Source organism: Daucus carota, chromosome 3 (genome assembly GCF_001625215.2).
Source record: "Daucus carota subsp. sativus chromosome 3, DH1 v3.0, whole genome shotgun sequence".
Lineage (NCBI taxonomy): Eukaryota > Viridiplantae > Streptophyta > Magnoliopsida > Apiales > Apiaceae > Daucus > Daucus carota.
This window is the reverse complement of record NC_030383.2, coordinates 8,413,195-8,440,489: the sequence shown is the minus strand read 5'-3', so window position 1 is coordinate 8,440,489 and position 27,295 is coordinate 8,413,195. Positions and strand designations below refer to the sequence as shown.

The window sequence follows — 27,295 nt, the reverse complement described above, 5'->3', positions numbered from 1 at the left end:
GGCGGCATTCTGGTCTGGGCCTTGAACTTGTGCTGTTGTGCAACGTGCAGAACCAAAATATGCTGCTGCAGTAACCTTTTTATGGGTTGATAAACTTACGTAGCTCGCGGAGTGTTAAACGACTTCAATGATCAATAAAAGAATACGATTAACCTATGAGTTCTCGACTGATATATATAAATTTCAGTTAAAATATATTCAATTTAATTAGTCAAAAACTAAAATGGATATGTAAAACAAGACAAAGTAATTACTTCGATTTCTTCATCATTTTCACTTTCCATCATCGCTGATGACATTTTCATTAGTAAACATCTGCCACACAGATCCCACCACTTTGTTCTCCGTTTACTTTGTAAGAGTGTAGGTCAGTTGTGTCGCATGGCTTTTTCAGCACTCATAATTGTGTGCTCGTCTTCCTTTAGGAACTATAATCCAATAAGAAGGTTCTAGTTTTCTGCATCAGCTAAATTTCTGCTCTGGATCTCCTCACTTGATAGTTCTCGATAAACAATTTCTGATTCAGCTAAATTTCTGCTCTGGATCTCTTCTCACTTGATAGTTCTCGATAAACAAGTTCGTTCAGTTCCTGTAATCAGTAATATCGCAGGGCCAAGCAAGCTTTGTCCTGTATCTGCTAATTTGTTCTCTGGTACTGCAACTTTATGTTGGTTATTTTAGTGTAAATTGTATTAACTAGTTGATCAATGTAATCATAATATTACATCGAACAAGTCAGGAGAGTACGGAGTGTATGCTTAGTTTGAGTTTATTATGATTATTAGTGCTTATGAGGCATGTTCATTGGCATTAGACACATCTATTGGAAAAGAAGTGTCTATTGGCATTAGATTTGTCCATTGACATTAGACACATCTATTGGGATAAGATGTGGCTATTGTCATTAGACAAGTCTATTTGGATTAAAGATGTGTCTATTGTCAAAAGACACATCTATTGACATCTATATATAGATGTTGCATTGATCATTTCAATATACATGATTCATTTGAAATACACAACAATACACATTCTCTCTTCTTGCAGAATTTCTGACTTCATCCAATTGAATTATTTGGTGAACCACAAATAACTTCAATCTGAAAGTGTTCGCACGACTTCAGAAAAATCCAAGTTATCACCAAATTCTACAACAAAGATTGAAGTTATTCTATTCTGAAGATGACGAACGGAGAATCTGCAAAAGACATGACAAGTAAGTTTGCAAAATTGGACAAGTTTGAGGGTCAAGATTTTCGAAGATGGCAAAAGAAGATGCATTTTTTGTTGATCACGCTAAAGGTTGTGTATGTTCTAAGTACTCCCATGCCAGAAGAGATTGAGAATGAAACTATTGAACAAACAAGGCAACACTGCAAGTGGGAAAACGATGACTACATCTGCCGCGGTCACATTTTAAACGGTATGTCTGATTCCCTCTTCGATGTACATCAAAATGTTGAGTCAGCGAAAGAATTGTGGGATTCTCTTGAATCCAAGTACATGGCAGAAGATGCTTCTAGTAATAAGCTTCTGGTCAGTAATTTTATGAATTATAAAATGGTCGATTCTAGACCGGTGATGGAACAATACAATGAATTGTTAAGGATTCTGGGACAGTTTGTCCAACACAATCTGAAGATGAATGAATCTATCTCTGTTTATGGTGTTATAGACAAACTGCCACCATCATGGAAGGATTTTAAACACACCTTGAAACATAATAAAGAAGATATGACATTGGTTGAACTTGGAAGTCACTTCTGAATTGAAGAGGCTTTGAGGACTCAAGAAAATGAGAATAATCCTAAGGGCAAGAACCAAGTCGGTAACTCTTCTGTGAATATGGTTGAAGATGGTGGATCTTATAAGAATCCTAAATCCATCAAGGGTGATAAGCGGAAATTCAAAGGAAACAACAACTCTTCCAATAAAAGGCCTAAGATTGCATGTTGGAAGTGTGGTAAACCTGGACATTTCAAGAAGGATTGTCGGGTTGGTAAAAGTAAGTAAGAAAGGCTTAATGCTGGTCCAAGTGGATCCAAGGATCCAGAAAAGCAACAAGGATGATAATGTTGCTTGATGGATTGATTCTGGAGCAACAAGTCATGTATGTAAAGATCTTCGTTGGTACACAGATTTTAACCAATCGAAGATGGATCTATCTTAAAGATGGGAAATGTTGCAACTGAACCAATCAAAGGACTAGGAAATGTGAAGCTAGTGTTTACTTTTGGAAATGTATATTATTAAATAAAGTATTGTATGTTCCTGGGATTCGAAAGAATCTCTTGTCTGGTGTTGTATTAAATAATTGTGGATACAAGCAAGTTTATGAAAGTGACAAGTATATCTTGTCAAAACATGGCACTTTTGTTGGCTTTGGTTACTTATGTAATGGCATGTTTATGTTGAATGTAAATACTTCATTTAATGATGAATCTGCTTGCATGGCTTCTACTAGTACTAGCGTAAATTTGAATAAATCAGAATTATGGCATGCTAGACTAGGACATGTACATTATAAAAGAATAAAAGATATGTCTAAAATGAGCCTCATACCTGCTATTGATTTAAACAATGAAAAATGTAAAACATGCATGTTAACAAAGATAACTAGAAAGCCCTTTAAAGTTGCTAATAGGGTGTCTGATGTATTAGAATTGATACACAGTGATTTGTGTGATTTTCCATTCTACACCATCATTGAGAAATAAAAAGTATGTTGTTACTTTTATTGATGATGCTTCTAGATATTGTTATGTATATTTGTTGCATGCGAAAGATGAAACTCTTGAATCCTTTAAAATTTATAAAGAAGAAGTAGAGCTACATCATCATGGTACATTGATTAAAAATCTACGTACTGATAGAGGAGGTGAGTATTATGATCCGGTGTACTTTTAATCTATTGGTATAATACATCAAACCACGGCTCCTTATACACCACAACAATATGGTGTGGCAGAAAGAAAAAATAGGACTTTGAAAGAAATGGTTAATTCCTTGTTGTCCTACTCGGGTTTGAGTGAGGGATTCTGGGGTGAGGCTATGTTGACAGCCTGTTATTTATTGAATCGAATTCCTAGTAAGAGGAATAAAATTACCCCTTATGAACTTTGGTATAAAGAGTCACCAAAAATTGAGTTTTCTGAGAGTTTGGGGATGTAGAGAGTTGTAAGACTCACTGAACCCAAAAGAAGAAACTTGGGTGAACGAGGTATAGATTGTATCTTTGTTGGTTATGCTGAGCATTCCATCGCATATAGATTCTATGTGTTAGAATCTAATGACTATGTGCCTGTGAACTCGATTATCGAGTCCAGAAATGCTATATTTGATGAAAACAGATTTACATCTATACCTAGACCGAGGGACATGCTTCAATAATCTTCTAGTAGGAACTCAGTTTTTACTGAAAATGTTCATCAACCGTCTGAACCAAGGAGAATCACTAGAGCTAGAAAATTAAAGTCTTTTTGAGATGATTTTCATCTTTATCTAGTTGAGGGTTCTAGAGATGAAATTAAATATCAATACCAATATTGTTTTATTATTGAAGAGGATCCAAAAACTTTTACAGAAGCTATGACATCGAGGGATGTTGCATTTTGGAAGGAAGCTATCCAGGATGAAATGGATTCTATCATGAATAATAATACATGGGAATTGAGTGATCTGCCCCCTGGCTTTAAAGCATTGGGAAACAGATGGATCTTCAAAAGGAAAATAAAGGCGGACGGTACGATAGATAAGTTTAAAGCCATACTGGTAATCCAAGGCTTTAGACAAAAGGAAGGGATTGATTATTTTGATATTTATGCTCCTGTTGCTAGGACTTCAACTATTAGGTTGTTAATAGCACTTGCTGCTATACACAACCTTGTCATTCATCAAATGGAGTGAAAACTGCATTCTTGAATGGTGAATTAGATGAAGAGATTTATATGAAACAACCCGAAGGGTTTGTTGTGCTTGGTTGTGAGAAAAAGGCGTGTAAATTGAAGAAATCAATTTATGGTCTAAAGCAAGCACCGAAGGATTGGCACGATAAATTTGATAAAGTGGTCTTGTCTAATGGTTATGTTATTAACCAAGCAGACAAGTGTGTATATAGCAAATTTGACTCTTCTGGTAAATGAGTTATAATTTGTTTATATGTGGATGACATGTTGATTTTTGGTACTGACCAAAATCAAGTGGATAAAACCAAGAAGTTCTTGTCATCTAATTTTGATATGAAAGACATGGGGGAGGCTGAAGTGATTCTTGGTATAGGGATCAAGCGTGAGAATAATGATATTTCGATTTCTCAATCTCATTACATTGAGAAGATTTTGAAAAGATTTAATTTTAAGGATTGTTTTCCAGTTAGCACTCCTTTTGATCCTAGTATTAAACTCCTACTAAATAAAGGTGTTTCAGTATCTCAACTTGAATACTCAAGGGCTATTGGTAGTCTTATGTGTAAAGCATAATGTAACGTAACTGTAATTACGATAACTCAACACAACAAAAGACAGGAAACAATACGTAAGTATAATACAGGAATCTACAGGTTGGAGATTCGATACGAACAGACAAAGACAATCACGATATCTGAGACAAGCATCCGTCCACTGGAAGAAGTTCATTAACATGTTCAAGCCTCAGTGAAGAATAAAGTTCAATATGTTTCTGCTATCAAGATTGCCTGAAGATCAAGTATCAAAAACCAGAAGATTCCAGTATATTTAATTTGATTATTTATAATCAAATTTATCGAAGCAACATCTAACCCGGAATGACTGATCAAGTATATTATCAAGCAAAGGATTCAAGGAATCATTTCAGTTCGAGTCGTTCGTGAACCAGACCAGTGCACAGGACGTCAGGACATACGAAAGAATTCAGTGGATTTAATCAACGAATTAATTGATCAAGTCAATCGAGCTGCTCCAGGATATATTGTCAAAGAATTCATTGTTATGAATATATATATATATATATATATTAATTGTGAATTACATGAATTTAATTAATTCAAGTAATTAATTAAACACAATTGATAATATAAATATATGTATATATGTATTGATGCAAATGAAAATCCAAGTAAAAATGTCCAAGTACATGTACAGTGGAGTTAATTCGACAGGAGCGCAAACTTTGACTTAGTCAAAGTTCGCGCCTCCTCACAAAACTCTGTACTTAGATTTTTTCTAAGTCTTCTCCACTGAAGCCAAAGGAGTAACACTTGGAGCGCCAACTTTGACTTAGTCAAAGTTCGCGACTCCAAGTATCACTATGTTTTTCGCCTCAACTTTTTCTAAGTCACAGGCTACAGGGGAATACTCTAAGTGAAGAAGCGCAATGTTTGACCGTGTCAAGGCGCAAGGTTTGACTTAGTCAAAACTTGCGCTTGACACTGAAATCATTCTGTGGCCAAGTAAGATTTCATACTCTCACCACTGTATGGCGCCATGTTTGACCTCCCTCAGGCGCAAGGTTTGACCACAGCATAATTGGCGCAACTTTGGTATTCACTTGGAGTTAGATTTATTTTTATAAATCGAATCCGTCCAGGACGAACTGAAGTCGTCCTGGACGAACTCGTTAACCATGGTTAGTTGTTGGAAAGTCTATAAATAGAGGTTTGTGTTTTCATTTGAAAATAACTACACACTTTGTAAGTGCACACACTATACACATTCTCGAGAGTTAAATTAGAAGATCGTATTTATCGAGAGTTTGTAATAGAGTGTTTGTAGTCTCTGCAGCCGACACTTGTGTTGGAATTTGTAGCACCCGAGGATTATTTCTAATACAAAGAATATTCCCCGACTTGCTGGAGTTATTTATTTACGATTGATTTAACATGGACTGAAACAAAGATTATCCGCAATTAAATTAAATCGAAGAAAATTGGTACGACGTATTCAACCCCCCCCCCCCTTCTACGTCTGATTGGACCTAACAATTGGTATCAGAGCTTAGCTGATCGATATACAGATCTGAGATCCGTAACCAATCTGAAAAGCTAGCTGTCCGTACAATCGTAATTTTATCTGATAACAATGTCGACACACAAGTTAGGAATCAAAGTACCTCCATTTGACAAGGATGACTACAACAACTGGAAGATGAAGATGTTGCTGTACATCAGAGTTGCAAATCCCATGTTCATTGGGATTCTGGAAAATGGTCCATTTGTGCCTATGAAGATTATTCCTGAATCTGTTGAAAATGGTGTTCGTATTCCACAGAAGTCTGTTCCCAAAGAGAAAAGTGAATACACTGACACTGATAAGGAATATGTTGCACAGGATCATAATCTGCAACTCATAATTGTTGAATCAATGACCAAGACAATGACACATCTGATACTAAGTCTGAAAACTTCAAAGCAGATGTGGGACACTATTGAGGCATTGATGGAGGGATCTGAAGAAGTCAGGGAAAACAGATACGATATGCTAATTGCCAGATATGAAGCATTTCAGGCAATACCTGGAGAGAACATTTCTCAAATCTACGAGAGGTTCATGTTGTTATTGAATGAACTCACCCTGCATGGAAAGACTTATCCACAGAAAGAGATAAACAGAAAGTTCTCATTTGTGATGCCACCCCATCTAGTTGTAAAGACAGAGACCATCCGGGAAAGAAGCGACTTCAGGACTATGACTTTGGAAAAGCTGTTTGGAAAACTGAAGACGTTTGAGATGGAACTTGAACAGAGAAAGATTATATATGGTGGTGGATCAACAGAATCCAAGAGTATGGCCTTACAGAAGACCACTGCACTGATTGCTGATCAACCATACTTTGGTTATCAACAATTAGTTGAATATGGTATCAATGATCACACTGTTGCTCAGAGTGATTGTTCATCCATCAAAGCTGACTACCCTTCTACCATTACTGAGATTGTAGAAGCTGAAGTTGATGAAGTTTCTGAAGAACCGGAGGATGAGTTCTACACTCAAGAAGAGCTGGAGCAGCTGGAAGATAAGTCAATGGCTTATATGGCTGCAAGGTTCAAGCATATCAAGTTCAGGAAGAACCCCCGGTACAAGAAAACTTCAGGGAACAAGTTTCAGGGTAAAGGAGGATACTCAGGCTCAGGGTCAAAGACTACTGGCAGTTTCAAACCAAACATGTATGACAAGAGCAAGGTCAGATGCTACAACTGCAATGACTTGGGGCACTTTGCTACAGAGTGCAGGAAACCCAAAGCAGCTCCTGTCAGAAGCAACTCATATGATAAGAAGAATTCTTATGAGGATCTGAAGAAAGAAAATGAGAAGCTAAAAGCTAAGTTGGAAGCAATGGTGGCCAAGCACAAAGGAAGGGCTTACATTGCTGAGGGAAAAAGCTGGGATGACACAGATTCTGATGATGAACCTGTCCAGAGCAATTATGCTTTTGCATTAATGGCTGACACTGTCGAGGAATCTCCATCTCAGGTATCTCCTGAAATTTCTGTTGATGACATGACTACTGCTGATTATAAAAAGACTATAAATGAACTAGGTCAAGAGATGTATAACTTGCACACTAGTTTATTAGCTTCAGAATCAGATAACAGTAGTCTTTCTCTAAAGATAGCTAAACTTGAAGAAAGAGTAGATGAATTAGCTTTAGAGAAACTCATCAACACTAACCTTAAAGATAGAATTGAATATCTAGAGAATAAGGAGAAGTGTAGTGCAGAAATTGAGGAGTCCCTTAGGTCTCAGATTGCTGACCTAGAAACTAAGCTTAGGGCCTATCAGAATTCTGCCTTTCTACAGAAAGAGATCTTGGATAGTCAAAGGGTTGATAAGAAGGTTGCTATTGGCCTTGACTATAGTTCTTTGGAAAGAGCCAAAAGAAAGAAAAGAAAAGAGAATGAAGGCATATTTGTTTCAGCAGGAACTGAGAATGCTCCTGAAGGAACAAATATACCTAAAATTCTGAAGAACACCAAGACCCCTATCTTTAGAATGGCACAAACAGAACCTCTGATAGAAGAAGACCTTGTCATCAAGGAAGAGTTGAAAAATGAGGAAGTTGTTAAGCCTCAAGTAAAACAGGAATCACAAGATGTACCTTCTAATTCCCATGTCAGAGATGACTCAGATAAAACTGGATTAGGAAGTACTAGTTCCAACAAAAAGAAGAACAACAGGAATGGCAAGTTAGATCCTAAGAACACCAATTCTAGGAATTCTAATACTAGAAAGGTTTGTAATAACTGTAATTCTACTAATCATCTTACTCATGCATGTAAAGTGATTAAAGTAGATAATTCTGTCTCTAGCATGCCAAACTTTGTTAACATGAATGCTGTTCATTTGCCATGTGGTAGAGTAGGTTGCATGCAATGTGCTATGAATATGATGTCTGCATGCTTTACCATGTTGAATGCATCTTTTTCTGCACCATCTGCCATGAATATGAATATGCCTGCACCTTCTGTTGCCCCTGTGGCAAAGACTGCTAGTCCTTCTAAGAAGAAGGAAACTCCCAACTCCAAGTCTAAAAGCACTTCTGCTAAGACTAAAAAGGAGAAGAGTCCAGTCACCCCTGAACAAGCACATGTTAGACAAGTTCCTGTTGATAATCCTGTTTCTACTAAACCACCTGGACCCAAGAATGTCTGGGTACCAAAGAAAGTTTAATCCATTTGTGAATGCAGGGCACAGGAAAGAAGAGAAAAGTTGTGTGGGTTCTTGATAGTGGTTGTTCAAGACACATGACTGGAGAAAAGTCCCTGCTCACAGATGTGGTGATGAGAACCGGCCCAATTGTAATCTTTGGAGATGACAGCAAAGGTTTTACAACGGGATATGGTAAGCTGAAAGTTGGAAATGTCATAATTGAAGACATCTCTCTGGTGGAAGGACTCAAGCACAATTTACTGAGTATCAGTCAGTTCTGTGACAAAGGATACGACGTAATCTTTCAGAAGGAAGTTTGCTTAATCCAGAACCGGAAGAACAAGGATCTTACACTTCGTGGTGTAAGAAAATCAAGTTTGTTTATAGCCGACATAGACTCAGCAAGTAAGGGGGAGGTCAAGTGTTTCTACACCAAGGCCTCTGCTGATGATAGTTGGTTATGGCATCGGAAGCTCTCACATTTGAACTTTAAGACTATGAACTCTTTAGTCAAAAGAGAACTTGTGAGAGGATTGCCACAGAAAGAATTCTGTCAAGAAGGACTCTGTGATGCATGTGAAAAAGGGAAGTCAAAGAAAGCATCACACAGGAGCAAAGGCATGACTGACATTGGTTCACCCCTTCAACTGATTCATATGGATCTGTTTGGACCAGTCAACATTCCTTCTATATCAAGGAAAAGATATGCTCTTGTGATCGTCGATGACTACTCAAAATACACATGGGTATTATTCTTACATTCAAAGGATGAAGCAGCACTAGTCATCATTGATCATATTAAGAAGATTGAAAAGGAAGCAGATCTGCCAGTAAGGGCAATCAGATCAGATAATGGAACAGAATTTCGTAATGCTGTTCTTAATGACTTCTGTACTGATAAGGGCATCTCTCGTCAGTTTTCAGCTCCAAGGACTCCACAACAAAATGGTGTCGTAGAAAGGAAGAACAGAACCTTGATTGAAGCAGCAAGGACTATGATTAGTCAATCAAGACTTCCAATCTATTTCTGGGCTGAAGCTGTAAGCACTGCTTGCTACACTCAAAATCGTACCCTGATTAACAAGGATTTGGATAAGACTCCTTATGAAGTAATGGCCAACAGAAAACCATCACTGAGTTACTTTCATGTGTTTGGTGCAAAATGCTTTGTGTTAAAAGAAGAGCATTTGGGAAAGTTTGATGCCAAAGCTGAAGAAGGCATTTTTCTGGGTTATTCTTTGGAGTCTAAGGCCTACAGGGTTTATCTGATCAGTGACGACAAGCTGATTGAAAGCATCAATGTAAGATTTGATGATACCAAACTCCCAAGTCTTCAAAAGGAAAATGAATCTGATTCTCTGGAGTTTGAGAATTTAGAAGACATCTTCTTAGGAGAAGATGAACCTGAAGCTGATATAAGAGATCCTAATGCAAATGAAGAGAATGCTGACCCTGAACCATCTGGAGAATGTATTGACAACAATACAAATGATCATCATGATCACAGTGGTCAAAGTGGAGGATCAACAAATAGAATCTACATCAGCTCAGGGGGAGTAAGTCAAAATGGATCTACTAGTCATCACACTCAACACAACTATGATTTTGGTGAATCATCAAGATTGAATCTGCCAAGACAAAGGGTATGGAGTAGAGACCATCCTGTTGAACAAATCATTGGTGATCCAGACACAGGAGTGCAGACTAGAAGAGCAACTCAGAATGAATGCAACTTTGCTGGATTCTTGTCTCAGATAGAACCAAAGAAAGTTGAAGAGGCTCTAAGTGATCCAGATTGGGTATCTGCAATGCAGGAAGAACTCAATCAATTCGAAAGGCAGAAAGTTTGGAAGCTGGTGCCAAGACCTAAAGGAAAATCTATAGTTGGCACTAGATGGGTTTTTAGAAACAAACTGGATGAAGATGGTATTGTTACGAGGAATAAGGCAAGACTGGTTGCAAAGGGTTATTCACAAGAAGAAGGAATTGATTATGATGAAACCTATGCTCCAGTTGCTAGGCTTGAAGCTATCAGGATGTTCTTAGCATTTGCTGCACACTCCAACTTCAAAGTATATCAGATGGATGTGAAAAGTGCATTCCTGAATGGTGATCTGGAAGAGGAAGTCTATGTTGAACAACCCCCTGGGTTTGAAGACAAAGAATTTGAAGACTTCGTATACTTTCTCTTCAAAGCACTCTATGGCCTGAAGCAAGCCCCTCGAACCTGGTATGACACTCTTTCCAAGTTCTTACTTGAAAATGGTTTCACCAGAGGTATCATCGATAAAACTCTTTTCCATAAAAAGCATAAGGATGATATAATTCTTGTACAAGTATATGTCGATGACATTATATTTGGTTCTACTAATGATCTTTTGTGCGAGAGATTTGCTAAGTTAATGCAGAGCAAGTATGAGATGAGCATGATGGGAGAATTGTCCTTCTTCCTAGGACTTCAAGTCATTCAGAAGCCTGACGGTATTTTTATCTGTCAATCTAAATACATCAAGGATCTTCTGAAGAAATATGGAATGGAAGAAGCATCTCCTGCCAAAACCCCTATGCCAACTGCTGTCAAACTTGATCAGGACAAATCTGGTAAGTCAGTTGACATCACGAAGTATCGAGGTATGATTGGCTCTCTCTTATACTTAACTGCTAGTAGACCAGATATCATGTTCGCAACTTGTTTATGTGCTAGATTCCAGGCTGATCCTAAAGAGTCACATCTTATAGCTGTTAAGCGTATTTTTAGGTATCTTAAGGGAACCCCCAATCTAGGGATTTGGTACCCTAAAGATACAGGTTTTAATCTAGTTGGCTATACAGATTCTGACTTTGCAGGATGTAAGATTGATAGGAAAAGTACTTCAGGAAGCTGTCAGTTTCTTGGACGAAGATTGGTGTCATGGTATAGCAAGAAGCAACACTCCGTGTCTACGTCTACAGCGGAAGCTGAATATATAGCTGCTGGAAGTTGCTGTGCTCAAATCTTGTGGATGAGGAATCAACTACAAGATTATGGACTCATGTTGGATAAAATTCCGATTCTGTGTGATAACACGAGTGCCATTGCCATTGCCAACAATCCTGTTCAACACTCCAGGACAAAGCATATTGATATCAGGTATCATTTCCTTCGCGAGCATGTCATGAATGGAACAGTAGAGTTACACTTTGTACCTACTGATCAACAAATTGCAGACATCTTCACTAAACCACTAGACGAATCCACTTTCTCTAGACTGGTTGGTGAACTTGGGATGTTAAATATGTCTAATTAATTAGACAAGAAATAACTGCAATTTGTTCGTAAGTTCACAAGTTTTAAAATGTACATATTTTCAAGACTTGTGAATTTACAAAGAGCATCCAGTATTTTACATATTAATCTGATAATTAGTTTTAATTATTTGCCATGAGTTATATATGAATTGCATGATTATGTGATTATTTGTTAAGTGGTAGATATTTAGAATTAATTTTCTTGAATTATTTAAGTGCTTATATTCAATTAATGAATATTAGTATTTATTTAATTCATATTTTAATTATATTTGATTAATGGATTTGAAGCAATTCAAATTATTTTAAGTTGTTCATTAATTAAATTTTAATTAAAATACCTGCAGCATAATTAATCTGGTTATTGGTTGACTAATATTAATTTAGTTTAACTTTATTTAGATTAATTGTGGTTTATTCAAGTTATTTGTTAAATTATTTTGTCTCGAACAAAATAATTCAATAAACAATTTGAACTGTATGTTTGTACTGAACCCAAGCGCAAGGTTTGACCAAGTCAAAACTTGCGCCCAGGATCAGTTCTTGGCTTGGATATTGTGACTTAGGTTTTTTTTTGGTCCCATGTATACATCCATACTCTCGTTCAACCAAGCGCAACATTTGACCAGAAAGTCAAACGTTGCGCCTCTGGTTCTTATGTATGCATATATATACTCTCGACTTAGATTATTTTCTAAGTCACTGAAACTTGCGCCTCTATACTGTTATGTATAGAGGGCATTTCAGTAAATGTCTTTGTTGCGCTGCCGTGTAGATACTAAGTGTAGTATAGGGGTTATGTTTGTCATTTCACATGTTGCGCTCCTTCGCCCCTCTGTATACTTATATACAAACACTTAGCATCTTTTTTATCTATCAGTTCATCGATATACACACTTACTTACACTGTCGAAACCCTCTCCCACGTTCAAAACTTCAGCCGAGTTCGTGATTTTAAATCGACCACCGCATTCACATATTTTGTCCATTTTGGTTTCTGAGACCAGTTTTGGAATCCCTGAATCAAGAGCTTTCCATACATACCAGTTTCATCACGATCCATAACTGTTTTTCGAAAAGTTTTTTCGAAACCTTTCACATTCTAGGACTGATTCGTACGTGTTTTTGGCATCGATAATTTGCGAAACCGATACCATTATTCTTAGAATTTCAAGGAGTATAACATACTGTAATTTCATCAAAATCTGAAATTCTTGAATTTAGGGTTTTTCGGAGCGTTATTAATTAATTATTTTCGTGACATAAAGTGAATATTTGTTCGTGTTTATTCGTGAAACGAAATTTATAATCATTTTTAATTTTAATTAAAAATGGCTGCAAATTTTGATATTCCGAAAACAAATTTCACTATTGTTGAAAATAATAATTTAATTACGCAAGCGAATTATCGACGTTGGGTAAGATATATGTCAGAATATTCATTTGCTAGGGTTGCTATGACAGAGTCAGTTTATCTTAACAAATCTCTACTTCGAGATTTTCTGTCTTCTGTTTCTGTTGTGAATGAAGGACAGGTATTTGGACTCAAGTGTGTTATTCAGGGACGAACACTGATGATAACTGAACAAACCTTGAACAATGCACTCCATTTGCCAACTGACAATTTTGAAGATGTTCCAGACAAGGCTGAACGAACAAATTTCTTCTTTGCTATCCATTGCCAGAGGGAGAATGGTGATCTTCCAAGCAAAATGTACGTCAAGCATTTACCTCGAGAATGGAATTTCTTCTTTAATTCCATTTCTCATGTATTTGCACCAAAGACTGGAGGGTTCCATGGCATCACAACCTTCAACCAGGAGATTGGAATTGCAATAGCTCAGAATACAAGGATAAATCTGGGACACATGATCATGGGAGCTTTTCAGGACTCCCTAAGGAAAAACAGAAACATACTCCTCTATCCTCGGTTCTTCCAGATTGTGCTGAATCAACTGCTGACTCCTGCTGAGAGAGCTGTCTATCCCAATATAGACAATGTTATATGCTCTTTCATGACTACCAGGGTCATTTCTATGCTGGAAAACCATCAGAACTACACCAACAATGAAGATGTGGTTCTTCCGGAGGCAATGCAAGAATTCCTGAACAATCCAAATGTGCCTCCACCCCACATTCAAAATGTTGCTGATCCAGTGGTTCAGAAAGAGGAGGCCCCTGCAACCCAAAGTACTGAAGTCCCTGAGTCATCTCATCAAGCTGTTATCCCTGAGACTCAAACTTCACAAATGGAAGAAGAGGTGATAGTGGAAGATGCACAGACATCCTCAGATGACAATGCTCAATCTGAAGGAGAGGATTCACTGCAAGACAACTCCACTGATTCTGAAGATGAAGTGAATACTCCTATTCAAACCAATGCAGCTGATGTAATGGTGGATGTTGATGAACTTTTCTCTAACACTTACAATCCACTGTTACAGTCAGGTATTCCTTCTGACTCTGACAACTTGTCCTTTGATGCACCTGATTGGGTTCAGAATCTTTTGGATTCCAATCAGCTTTCACCACCTCTCACAAGTGCCAATGAATTTGAAATCCCCCAAGTTCATAACCAAGGCACCACTTCACAACCAATTGAAGCAGAAACTTCTCTACCCCTCAGCCAACCACTTATTATTTCTGAGAGAGAGGGAGAAAGTGCCTTAAGTGCACCACATAAGGAGATTGTTTCTGAAACTGCAGCTCTGTCTCCTAGTCATGAAAGGAGAATAGAACCTGAGACAACTGCAGATAAGTCTATTTCTTCACCACCTCAGCCAAATACTATTCCAATGCACAGTGAGGTTGCACACACAGTTGAAGAATTGACGGTTGCGAACACTTTGTCGTCCATGTCAGGGATAGACATTGTTGTTTCTGATCCTTTTCAGGGTCAAGTGCCTTCACAGGCTTCTGGGGGAAACTTGGGTGAAATGCCACATTCTACACCCTTGTCTACCCCCCTGGGAGGAACATTCCCAGATCCTTCAATGGACTCTTCACCTCTCGAAGGTGAACGGCAATCTGTTTCTGAGCCCTTCGTATCAGGAAGTGTGCCAGTTATAGAGGACTTGTCACAAAGTCTTTCGCCGTCAAAGGCAGTTGTGGGAAACCAGGGTGCTTCGCCAATTCAAGGATCACATCCTTCGAGCCCTGTGTCTACCCACCCTGAGATTCCAACTCAGGATCCAACAAAGGACTCACCACTTTCAAGTGGTCGGCAACTTGTTTCTTATGACTCAGATTCATCTGACGAAGAAACCGAGGACGAAGGCTTACGAACCTTCATTGCACCTTCTGTGACCTCTCTAGAAGAGGCTAAGAAGATTTCACTTGCAGGTACATCAACAGATGCTGGAACTTCTTTGAGTGAGAGGGAAACACTTACAGAACCAGTTATACAGAAACCCTCTGACCCACTGAGTGTTCTAGCTTTGAGTGAAACGAGAGAAACACCTACAGAACGAACAAGTGAGAACCCCACATCCCAACCTACAATTGAATCTACTATTCCAACTGTATCTGTGACAGAATTTGAAGCTCTAAAATTCAAAGTTCAACATCTAGAAGCTGAGAATCTTGTTCTACGGGAGGAGTTGGTAGAAATCAAATCGACAATGGAACAAAGGTTGGCTGCCCTGGAGGCTAAATTGCTGGCATCTCAACCTTCCAGAGAGGATTACTCAACTGAGGGGGAGAGAGCAGCAGAAAAAGCAAAAGGAAAGAGGGTGATAACAGGGGTGTCTGAAGAACTAATTGATTCTGCTCTTAGGCATCAATTTAGTTACAGTCATCATGATGAATACATCCCTGAGTTTGTGGATGACAGGGTGATAAGAATGGTTGGTGCTGAGAATGAAGATCTTGAAGAAGGAGAAATCCCAGACGCTGAAGTCTTTGCTGATGAACTTGCATATCACAATGACATCTTTCCTGCTGAAGAGTTTGAAATTGCAAATCCACAAGACATTGCTAATGTTGCTAGGGATTATGCTGAGCAAAAGAAAGCAAGGGAGAAGTTAGAAAACCAAAGACGGATTCGAAGGGAAAGGAGACTTGCCAACTTACATAAAGATGGAGCTGAATGGGATGCTGCTAGATCTGTGTTTGATTTCCCAGAGGTCACTCAAGACAATGATGATGACGAAGTAAAAGATATCTTTGACTCCTTCAGGAACAACTACAAGGATTTACATGATTATCACGAGGTGTTAAATGATATCATTTCTACTGTGTCTGTTGCTGTTCTTCCCAGGAGAGGATGGATGGTGAACATATCATTTGAGCTACAGAGAGAAGGCCATGGACTCAAGCATGTGTCAAGTCAGTTTCTCAGAGATCTTTCTTTAACTGAGCTGTTTGTGGTAAGAAACAAGATCATCTCAACCGGCAGAAAGCATAATGAAATATTCAGAGATATGGTGGAAGAATGGATCACTGATGTTGGAGTTGAAATTCATGACAAGCCCTCAGTTATTAAGTACTTCAAGGATGGTATGATTCAGAGTATTGGACTCACTGATGAAGCACTATCAACATACAATCCTCGTATACTGAAATATCTGGAAGCTCAAGTCAGGGAGAAGTGCTCAAGGACTAGCAAGGGAAGACTAACTGCTGAACTGCTATATGCCTATCGTCTGAACTTTGCTGCTCTGAGAGACTTAGACTTATCAGCCATCAATCGTCAACCACCATATCCACTGCCTCCACTCAACCCTGAAATTCCTGAAAATCCAAATGCACCTGTTGTTACTTACAATCCTACATCTGTACTATTCAAGAAGAAGAAAGACTCTGAAGTCACTGCTATACCACTCACAGAGATTGGAAAACTCAATTCCAAAAGAATCACTCGTGCAGTTGCAGCTGTTAAGTGGTCAGTAGTAAAAGAAGACAAGAGTGTGCTCAAAGATTTGGTTGATCTTCTGGAGATAAGAAAAGCTGTAGAGACTGTCCACAACACTTCTAGAGTTCGTGCTCATCCATCAAGGATCATTATGAAAATTGAAGGAATGGAGATGAATGTCACTTTTAAGAAGTTGAAGAAGATGGTTCACCTGCAAACTTTAGAGAAGATGAAGAAAAATCTAGAGCAACCTCCACCTGAGAATACACTGGAGCAAGTGGCACTGAGTACCATCACTGCTAGGATTGAAGAAATTGAGAACAAGCTTACTCAGAAGAGAATAGAGGAAGCTGCAAAAAGGAAAGCTGAGCAGAAGCTGCTGAATGCAAGAGCCAAGAAACCAAGGACAGATTAGTTCAGGCTAGAGGAACAAATGGCTACTTGTATTTACTTTTGAATTCTGGAAATTGTAAGATATAATCCAGACTGTACTTAGTATTATTTCCTGTTTAAATTAGTATGCTTTTTCATTGTGTCAGTTGAGTTATCCTCTTAAAGGATTTGCTTGTCGAACTCTAACAATCAAATAGGGGGAGATTGTAAAGCATAATGTAACGTAACTGTAATTACGATAACTCAACACAACAAAAGACAGGAAACAATACGTAAGTATAATACAGGAATCTACAGGTTGGAGATTCGATACGAACAGACAAAGACAATCACGATATCTGAGACAAGCATCCGTCCACTGGAAGAAGTTCATTAACATGTTCAAGCCTCAGTGAAGAATAAAGTTCAATATGTTTCTGCTATCAAGATTGCCTGAAGATCAAGTATCAAAAACCAGAAGATTCCAGTATATTTAATTTGATTATTTATAATCAAATTTATCGAAGCAACATCTAACCCGGAATGACTGATCAAGTATATTATCAAGCAAAGGATTCAAGGAATCATTTCAGTTCGAGTCGTTCGTGAACCAGACCAGTGCACAGGACGTCAGGACATACGAAAGAATTCAGTGGATTTAATCAACGAATTAATTGATCAAGTCAATCGAGCTGCTCCAGGATATATTGTCAAAGAATTCATTGTTATGAATATATATATATATATATATATATATATATATTAATTGTGAATTACATGAATTTAATTAATTCAAGTAATTAATTAAACACAATTGATAATATAAATATATGTATATATGTATTGATGCAAATGAAAATCCAAGTAAAAATGTCCAAGTACATGTACAGTGGAGTTAATTCGACAGGAGCGCAAACTTTGACTTAGTCAAAGTTCGCGCCTCCTCACAAAACTCTGTACTTAGATTTTTTCTAAGTCTTCTCCACTGAAGCCAAAGGAGTAACACTTGGAGCGCCAACTTTGACTTAGTCAAAGTTCGCGACTCCAAGTATCACTATGTTTTTCGCCTCAACTTTTTCTAAGTCACAGGCTACAGGGGAATACTCTAAGTGAAGAAGCGCAATGTTTGACCGTGTCAAGGCGCAAGGTTTGACTTAGTCAAAACTTGCGCTTGACACTGAAATCATTCTGTGGCCAAGTAAGATTTCATACTCTCACCACTGTATGGCGCCATGTTTGACCTCCCTCAGGCGCAAGGTTTGACCACAGCATAATTGGCGCAACTTTGGTATTCACTTGGAGTTAGATTTATTTTTATAAATCGAATCCGTCCAGGACGAACTGAAGTCGTCCTGGACGAACTCGTTAACCATGGTTAGTTGTTGGAAAGTCTATAAATAGAGGTTTGTGTTTTCATTTGAAAATAACTACACACTTTGTAAGTGCACACACTATACACATTCTCGAGAGTTAAATTAGAAGATCGTATTTATCGAGAGTTTGTAATAGAGTGTTTGTAGTCTCTGCAGCCGACACTTGTGTTGGAATTTGTAGCACCCGAGGATTATTTCTAATACAAAGAATATTCCCCGACTTGCTGGAGTTATTTATTTACGATTGATTTAACATGGACTGAAACAAAGATTATCCGCAATTAAATTAAATCGAAGAAAATTGGTACGACGTATTCAACCCCCCCCCCCCTTCTACGTCTGATTGGACCTAACATTATGTATGCCATGATAAACACTAGGCCGGATATTTCCTATGCTGTTGGAAATCTTAGTAGGTATACTAGCAAACCAAGTTCACATCATTGGCAAGCCTTAAGCTGAGTATTCAAGTACTTGAAAGGAACCATGGATTATGGTTTGACGTATACTGGATTCCTTCGGTTATTGAAGGTCATTCAGATGCAAGTTGGATTTCCAATGAGAAGATCATTCTTCCACAAGTGGATGTGTATTCCTCCTTGGGGGAGGTGATATCTCTTGGTCATCAAAGAAACAGAGTTGCATTACAGACTCAACAATGAAATCTGAATTTGTGGCATTATCAGCTGCTGGTAAAGAAGCTGAGTGGCTAAGAAATATGATATATGAAATTCCATTGTGGACAAAACCTATATCACCCATATCAATAAGGTGTGATAGTCAATCTGCCTTGTCTAATGCTTATAGACAAGTGTTCAAAGGCACATCTAGACACATAGGTGTTAGGCACAGTATGATTCGTGAGCTTATCACTCACGGTATTATATCAGTGGAGTTTATTAGAACTCAACATAATTTAGCCGATCATCTTACCAAAGGATTGAGTAGAGATCTTGTGCACAAGTCGGCTGTGGGGATGGGATTAAAGTCCGTTTAAAAGTCTCTCATGTTGAGAAACCCAATTCTCGCCTAAGATTACATCAGGTGTTGAATTCAATGTGAAAACTTAACATCTAGAGATTGAAACACATTAAAGCATCATCCCAGGTTATGTGTTCAGACCTGCAAGTTGAGGAGGTTGAATTCTATCTTCTTAATAGTTCTTTTGAAAAATTGAATATGCAGGTGCGAGAATAAAAGAACTACCTATTTGAGCATGAAGTTTAGCCGCTTCAAGAAGCTTGGACTTGGCTTTGATATGCTTAAGAAGGATTGGGACACAAGGCTAGTAAAATATAGTGTCAAGTAAGAACATTTGAGAATGTAAAGTTATGTGTATATTATCTTCATGTATTCATTGTGAATAGTAGAGGTTCAATCCATAGCGATACCTTGATATTCGAATATTTGAAATGTGTAATATACTAATGTGAAATTCAATCGTCATGATATTTCATTTATGCATAACTTTGTTATTTGTTGTGATTTTGTTTAGTTAATTATGGATTACACTAAAATGGGGGAGGATTGTTGGTTATTTTAGTGTAAATTGTATTAACTAGTTGATCAATGTAATCATAGTATTACATCGAACAAGTCAGGAGAGTACGGAGTATATGCTTAGTTTGAGTTTATTATGATTATTAGTGCTTATGAGGCATGTTCATTGGCATTAGACACATCTATTGGAAAAGAAGTGTCTATTGGCATTAGATTTGTCCATTGACATTAGACACATCTATTGGGATAAGATGTGGCTATTGTCATTAGACAAGTCTATTTGGATTAAAGATGTGTCTATTGTCAAAAGACACATCTATTGACATCTATATATAGATGTTGCATTGATCATTTCAATATACATGATTCATTTGAAATACACAACAATACACATTCTCTCTTCTTGCAGAATTTCTGACTTCATCCGATTGAATTATTTGGTGAACCACAAATAATTTCAATCTGAAAGTGTTCGCACGACTTCAGAAAAATCCAAGTTATCACCAAATTCTACGACACTTTATTTCTGTGTGCGCTCCATTTAGTAGCATCATTTCTTTATGATTAACTGCTTTCTGGGAGTATTTTTATTTTAGGCTGTTCTTTGATCATCCGCTTTTTAATTATGATTGCTTCATTTTGTTAGAATATGATAAGATCCCGGTAAGCCCTCCTCCTAACATCTCGAGATTTTGAGAGAATTAGTCACTTAACATGGTATTAGAACTTCGCGTAAGAGAGAATGATAGAAATATAATATGGTCCTGACAACTTAACAGTTAAGGCGGCATTTGCAGGTGCACCAAGTCACTTGTTTAGCTAAGGTAGCATCTGCAGGTGCAATAAGTAGTTGTGTGCAATAAGTAGTTGTTTGCTAATTTCTAGAACCATACTACTATCTACATACAAGAGCGAGGGGTGGGTTTTGATTACAATACAGCTCTCATGGTAATGGTTGAACAAGCTCATATGGTACCCAATTCAGACGACCATTGATTTCAGCCGAACTCTTATGGTTGCCTATAGTTTTCGCCAAGGAGAACTCCCAGTATGAGAGAATATGATTGCTACCGTTGGCTGCTAAGCTAAGATAATTTAGCCAAGGTTCATATATCCTTGTAACGAAGGATACATTTTAATCACCAAATTTCCTACACCTTTAATCAAGCAGGGTTCTTGCGAGGCAGCAAATCATCTAAATTTTAGGTCATCGACCACAAAGCCCAGACTCATCCTCAACCCAGTCCCTTACTGATCATTTATCAATCTTACCATGAAGTTGCAAACATATAGCAAAACAGACTTTAATAAAATACACAACAATATATCCCAGGCATTGCATCTCACCATGACGGAGCTTGCATATGATAAAAGATTTGCATAGTACTGCAGCCATTGAATTAAATTAAGATATTATTTTACCTCTCGTCAGAGCCGAAGTATCAGAAAGGCAGAGTACAGAATCGACTCAGAAACAATAGCAAGTATACATGCACTTTAGTACTTTATTAAGTTCACGACAACATCAAGTTTGGAGAAACTCAAACAGGACCATATAAGTTTGCTAAGTTTTACAACATGACCAAATTGTTCAGAGAGAGACGCCATTACTTTTATACTTCCATACATCTGGTGTGTGCTTTTAATTATGCTGCTTCGTCTCACACTCAACTCTGCACTTCTCATAGCACCAACTTCATATGCTTGGCCTTACATTGAGTCGAGAAGCTAGCTTCTGGCCAAGAGACTTGTCAGCCTGCACAGCATACCAACACATCAAATGAGTTTATATAACATACTCTTCGATATATTGCACAGCATACCAACACATCAAATGAGTTTATATTACATACTCTTCGATATATTGCTAGTCTAAGTTCTCTCAAACTAATATGTGAGCAATCGTACCTGACTCCAATAGGAGATCCAAATGCTACGGATCTCATGGGTCACACGAGGATCAGATAGCGCATCAACAAGTCGATTAACAAATCTTTCTTGCCTGCAAAACAAACGAACATAAATAAGCTGCAGGATAACTACACATACACCCTTCATCCCTTAAAATAATGTTGTCAAGTTACCAAGTGTACCACCTACTGAAAAAGTATACACTAACCAATGTTCAAGTGTTTTTCCTATTTGCATAAAAAATGTAGTTAAACTTTTAGAGTGCAATACTGAGTATTCCTTTCCGAAGAGTTTCATACCTGCCCGAGCAGAAACTACGATATCTCTCTCCTGGTTGCTTGAAGTTGTTTTCTTTCTCAATCATGCACTGCAGTTGCAGAAATTAGAATACAGTTTAGGCAAAGAGAAGTTAAAAGTACTTGCATTATGTAGCTATGTAATGCCAAAGGTTCAATCGGACCAATACTATTCTAATCATATTAAACTTTTGGAAATTGTAGGTCAAAAGCAACACATGTAGGCAGACACAAATACTACTGGCTCACCCTATCACGCTTTCCCGTCAACATGGGAGGAGGAATGGGGTGTCTCTCTGCATGGCGTACAGGATCAAACCTTGAAGGGAAGTAATTGACCTGTAAGATATCAATTGTTTGATTATTACGAGGTGACAAGTAGGCTTAGTTGTAAGAAAGTATCACATATAAAAGAAAATAAGATCATCTAATTGGGAGGTCCAGTACCTCCTCATCCCTGTGCATAAAATTCATTAAACCGTCATGGTGATTGTTGTGATGTGCAGCCTTAGGAGCATTAGCTGGAAGCTGTAGATAGTTTGGCCCAAGACGGTGCCTTTGGGTATCAGCATAAGAGAAAATTCTAGTCTGGAGCAGCTTATCATCTGAATAGTAAACACCAGGAACAATAATAGCTGGGCAAAAAGCAAGCTGTTCATTTTCTGCAAAAAAGTTGTCAATATTCTTATTCAAGACCAAGCGACCCACTGGCATCAGCGGCAAAATGTCCTCAGGCCAGATCTTTGTAACATCAAGTGGGTCGAAGTCAAATTTGTCCTCATGATCAGGGTCTATGATCTGAATAAAAAGTTTCCACTCAGGATAATTTCCAGCTGCAATTGAATCATATAGATCTTGGGTGGCGTGGCTGTGATTAGCTCCCCCGATCTTAATGGCTTCATCCTCTAACAAGGACTTCACTCCACAGGTAGGTTTCCAGTGAAATTTTACATAATGTGCCTTCCCAGCCTTATTGATCAATGTGTAAGTGTTAACACCAGAGCCATCCATGTGCCTGTAATCTTGTGGAATACCAATGTCATCCAAGAGGAAGGTGAACATGTTCAAACTTTCTGGGTGGTGGGAGAAGAAGTCCAAGATTCTCCAGTTCTCTTGAATATGCGACTTGGGATTGGGTTTTAGCGCATGGACCATGTCAGGGAATTTCATCCCGTCACGCACAAAGAAGACAGGAAAGTTGTTTCCCACCAGATCAAAGTTACCCTGTATGCCCACCAAAAAAGTGTCAAGGTATGCACAAGAAAAAAAGGACAGAGAGACTAGTAGTTATGAATCTTCGAGATATTTAAAAACAAACCATATGGACCAATTGTCAGTAATCACTTGTAAGTTGTACATATTTGTTTCTTAGATTATTAAGAAAAACTACTAAATCTTCCAATTGTGTATCATGTTAAAAAGAACCTAAATATAGCACATGCTAATGCTACCACTTTATAAGGTTGAAAAATGTATAAACTTTATGAGTAACACTGTAGCACTATTGTATTCTAGTGAGATGGTGGACTTCATCAGCTGCAGGCTGCAGCAACCCCAATTTACTCCTATGGTAAGGTCCGTAAGTATAAACAATACTAAATTTATAATAATTTCTCTTTCAACAAGTCAATATTTAATGAGTGACGCATAGGAGGGATCTTTCGACATTAATAAAACGGCCTCTGCTATTGGCAATGTTCATATATTCAAAGTAGGCAAGTTTTTGTTCCACTCACCTCTCTAGTGTAGAACTTCACAGCAAAACCTCGAGGATCTCTGATGGTTTCAGGGCTTCCCCGCTCATGGATAACAGTGGAGAATCGAACAATTACAGGTGTCTGAACACCAGGAGCTCGAAGAAAATCAGCACATGTAAGTTGAGAAATATCATGGGTGACCTCAAAGAAACCTTTGGCACTGGCACCCCTTGCATGGACAACACGTTCAGGAATGCGCTCCCTATCAAAGTTGGCAAGTTTCTCCACCAAATGATAATCCTCTAGTAGGATGGGGCCTGTTAGACAAAAAAGTTTTTGTCATATGACTGCATTTATTTAGTCAAAAACATGATCAATCAATGTTTACAATTAGTTGTGTAATTCAAAACCAGCACTTTTGTGATAATAGTCAACTTGTAATATGGCTAACTATACACCCCATTACCAGTAGAAATAAGGATAGTTGTGTGTAACACTAACCATGTAATTTTGCAACTTTATGTTTACTGACCACGTATAATATCATTCTTTGTCAATTATGCTTACTGTGTAGTTCTTAAACTTGTGTCACTCAATATTGATAAGCACTCTGTGCAAATGAAAGGGAAGAAAAGGCCGAAATACCCACAGAAAAATCAACTGGCGAGATACTATAGATATTGCACAAACTAAAGGAAATATCCCCCATCCAAGCTTGACAACTATTGATATATTATAAAGAACCCACAGTTTTCCATCTATGCTAACATAAGACAAAACAACTTTTAGTGAATACTAAATACAATACTTTGCACTTCTCACAATTCTCATGGTCCACTGAATCATGAAGCTGTAACCATCACTACAGATACATAAAGGGTCCTGGTCACAGCATCCCGTGTTGGAGATGCATTAACCAACCCACACCCTTTTTCCGGCCATTTGATGAATATCCAGCAATCAAGATTATAACATTTTTTTTTAACACGTTCAGCAATTTTTAACCGTTGGATGGACAAATAATCATTTTACTTGTCCAGCGGTTAAAAAGCATTTGATGTGTTAAAAAAAATAGAATTCTGATCATCGGATATCCATCCAGCTGAAAAAGGTGTGTGCTGGTTAAAGAGTCCCCACCATGCTATGGCTGGGGATTAGGAGTCCAGGACCCATACATATACATAAAATATTTACCTAGTATATCTCTACAATGCGCAGAAACGACCATAAAAGGTTTAAAATCATACATCTATATATACAATTTTATTTTAATTGATACCCCCTTTGTCGAAGACTCGGAGTGGCACGTGTAATCATAACATATCTGGTGGCGAACCAAGGAATATGGAACATAACATATTCTTTCGTTAAACTAAACGCAGTCGTACAGAGCATATTACAGCACACAATCAGGTCGATGATAACAAGAATCTCCTCATAACAACAAATTTTAAATTAGAAACATGTATTCCGACACTTTGAAGATAAATCTCGAATTCTCATATAATCCCCTTCACCCCCAAACATTAATCTAAAGGGCTTTACATTCTAGAGGCCTTTACATATTAATTATCAACAAAAACCCCGTTGTTATAAAGCAAAATAATATTAATTATCAACAAAAACCCCGTTGTTATAAAGCAAAATAAAAAAGATCGAGTACAGAAAGAAAGAAGGAACGGAGAGACGAACCTCGAGTTCCGACAGTGAGAGAAGCGTTATTGTTATAAACGGGAGCGCCGGAATTAGTGGTCCAGTACGGAGAGTTGAAAGCGCTTGATGGGCGATGCTGCATCAACCATTACAAACAAGAACATGTAATAAGCACTCTTTCTTTCGTACGAAAATCATTCATATGTTTTATCCTTCAATACAAATACAAGAATAGTTGTAAGTACCTTGTAAGGATCCATGGCTGGCTAGAATTATCGGAGAGAGAGAGACAGAGAGAGAGAGAGAGAGAGAGATTGAGATGCCGTGCGGCTAGCGCTGTAATAAGCGTCTTCGCCTGCCTTTTATAAGAGAGCCAATTTTTGCGTATTTTAAAATAAAATATTTTGTAACTGCAATTTTTTTAATTAATATAAAAGTACTAGAATGGTGTAGGACTTCAGGTGAAATGCTTAATTCGATCAAATGAGGTAAAAATATCAAAAAAGATATTACTTGGTGTATTACCAAAGACGGTTTTGTTGATAAACGTAGATAAGTAATCGGATTAATTTAAGCAGTATCAAATATCAAATTATTCAAACATATCCGGTATAAAAGTCTCATAATTACAAAATATTCGTTAAGCCAATTTTGTTATCAGGTTTATATTTTATTTTAGTTAAGCTTATCCTATTACGTGAGCCGAGGTATATAAAACTAGCCGTGTAGGATAAGGACACTTTGGTCTTTGCTGGTGTGAACGCTTTGATGGCATGGAATCCTTTGTTGGTGAACATTACGAGGCTCACTGTGGATCATAGATAAATATAATAAATATATAAATAAAATTGACAATCTCTTTCAATAAAAGAAATTCAAACAATCTGTGAGGTTATTATATATTCATGTATGTATGTATTAAGAACAAAAAAATTTGCTTTTTTTCTTGAATGGTTGAAGGTTTAGTGTGCATTATTACTTTCGGATTGTTTTAAACATTTGTACAATTACTTAAATAATAATATTATAAACATTGAAATTAGACTTAATTGATGTAATTATATATATAATCTAATTTATTAAAATGATATAATACATGAAATTTGTTCTATTAATTTCAAAAATAATACGTAGTGCTTAATCAATTTTTTATATTAAATTGACTATATATTTTAAGACATTTAATTATTGATGGAATTTGTGACTTTTAGAACTAAAGTTTATATATTATGATATTTGATATAATTTAAATAAATTTATTTTAACAACAATACTGAATCAAGAAGCACTCGAATTTTCTTTTCCAATTTTTCGCGGCAGATAAAATTCCAGCATTGTATTTTCTTTCCCTCAACAGATAATACTTGCAAAGAGATAAATATTGTGGAAGAGATAAATTTGAGCATGTCATTCACTGATTCCTTATCCTAATTTTTCTTGGAGTTGCCTACAATTTAATTTTTGGGTCGTAATATTTGAACTGTTCTATAGCCACTCATGTCATGTAGTGAGCTGGTCCACTCAAAAGAGGGCACGTGTACGAATTTTCTTGAACTGCGTGCTTTAAATTGCAAACCGTCTCTACCTGTACACACCATCGAACTATCGAGAAGTTATATCGAATGTTACCGCGGCATTTATTAGAGGACGGGCTCGGGGTATAACATGTTTATATATAACAAACTTGGTATTTTTAGAAAAACAATAAATTGTTCCATTTGTTTCAAAT

The 27,295-nt window shown here is 37.4% G+C and overlaps 1 protein-coding gene and 1 long non-coding RNA gene across 2 annotated transcripts; one reads left to right on the top strand and one right to left on the bottom strand.

Annotated features, from left to right (window-relative positions):
• Positions 1–148: 148 nt before the first annotated feature.
• LOC135151616 (uncharacterized) lies at positions 149–23,242 on the top strand. Its single transcript, XR_010290312.1, has 2 exons — positions 149–652; positions 22,421–23,242. It is a non-coding gene; the product is annotated as an uncharacterized LOC135151616 (long non-coding RNA).
• Positions 21,405–25,969, bottom strand: LOC108214439 (catalase). Its single transcript, XM_017386431.2, has 8 exons — positions 25,812–25,969; positions 25,606–25,702; positions 23,953–24,230; positions 22,664–23,440; positions 22,466–22,555; positions 22,220–22,287; positions 21,918–22,011; positions 21,405–21,765 (listed from the first exon to the last, which is right to left on the bottom strand). The coding sequence occupies exons 1-8, from the start codon at positions 25,824–25,826 to the stop codon at positions 21,706–21,708; spliced, it is 1,479 nt and encodes a 492-aa protein (XP_017241920.1). The 5' UTR covers positions 25,827–25,969; the 3' UTR covers positions 21,405–21,705.
• Positions 25,970–27,295: the final 1,326 nt, after the last annotated feature.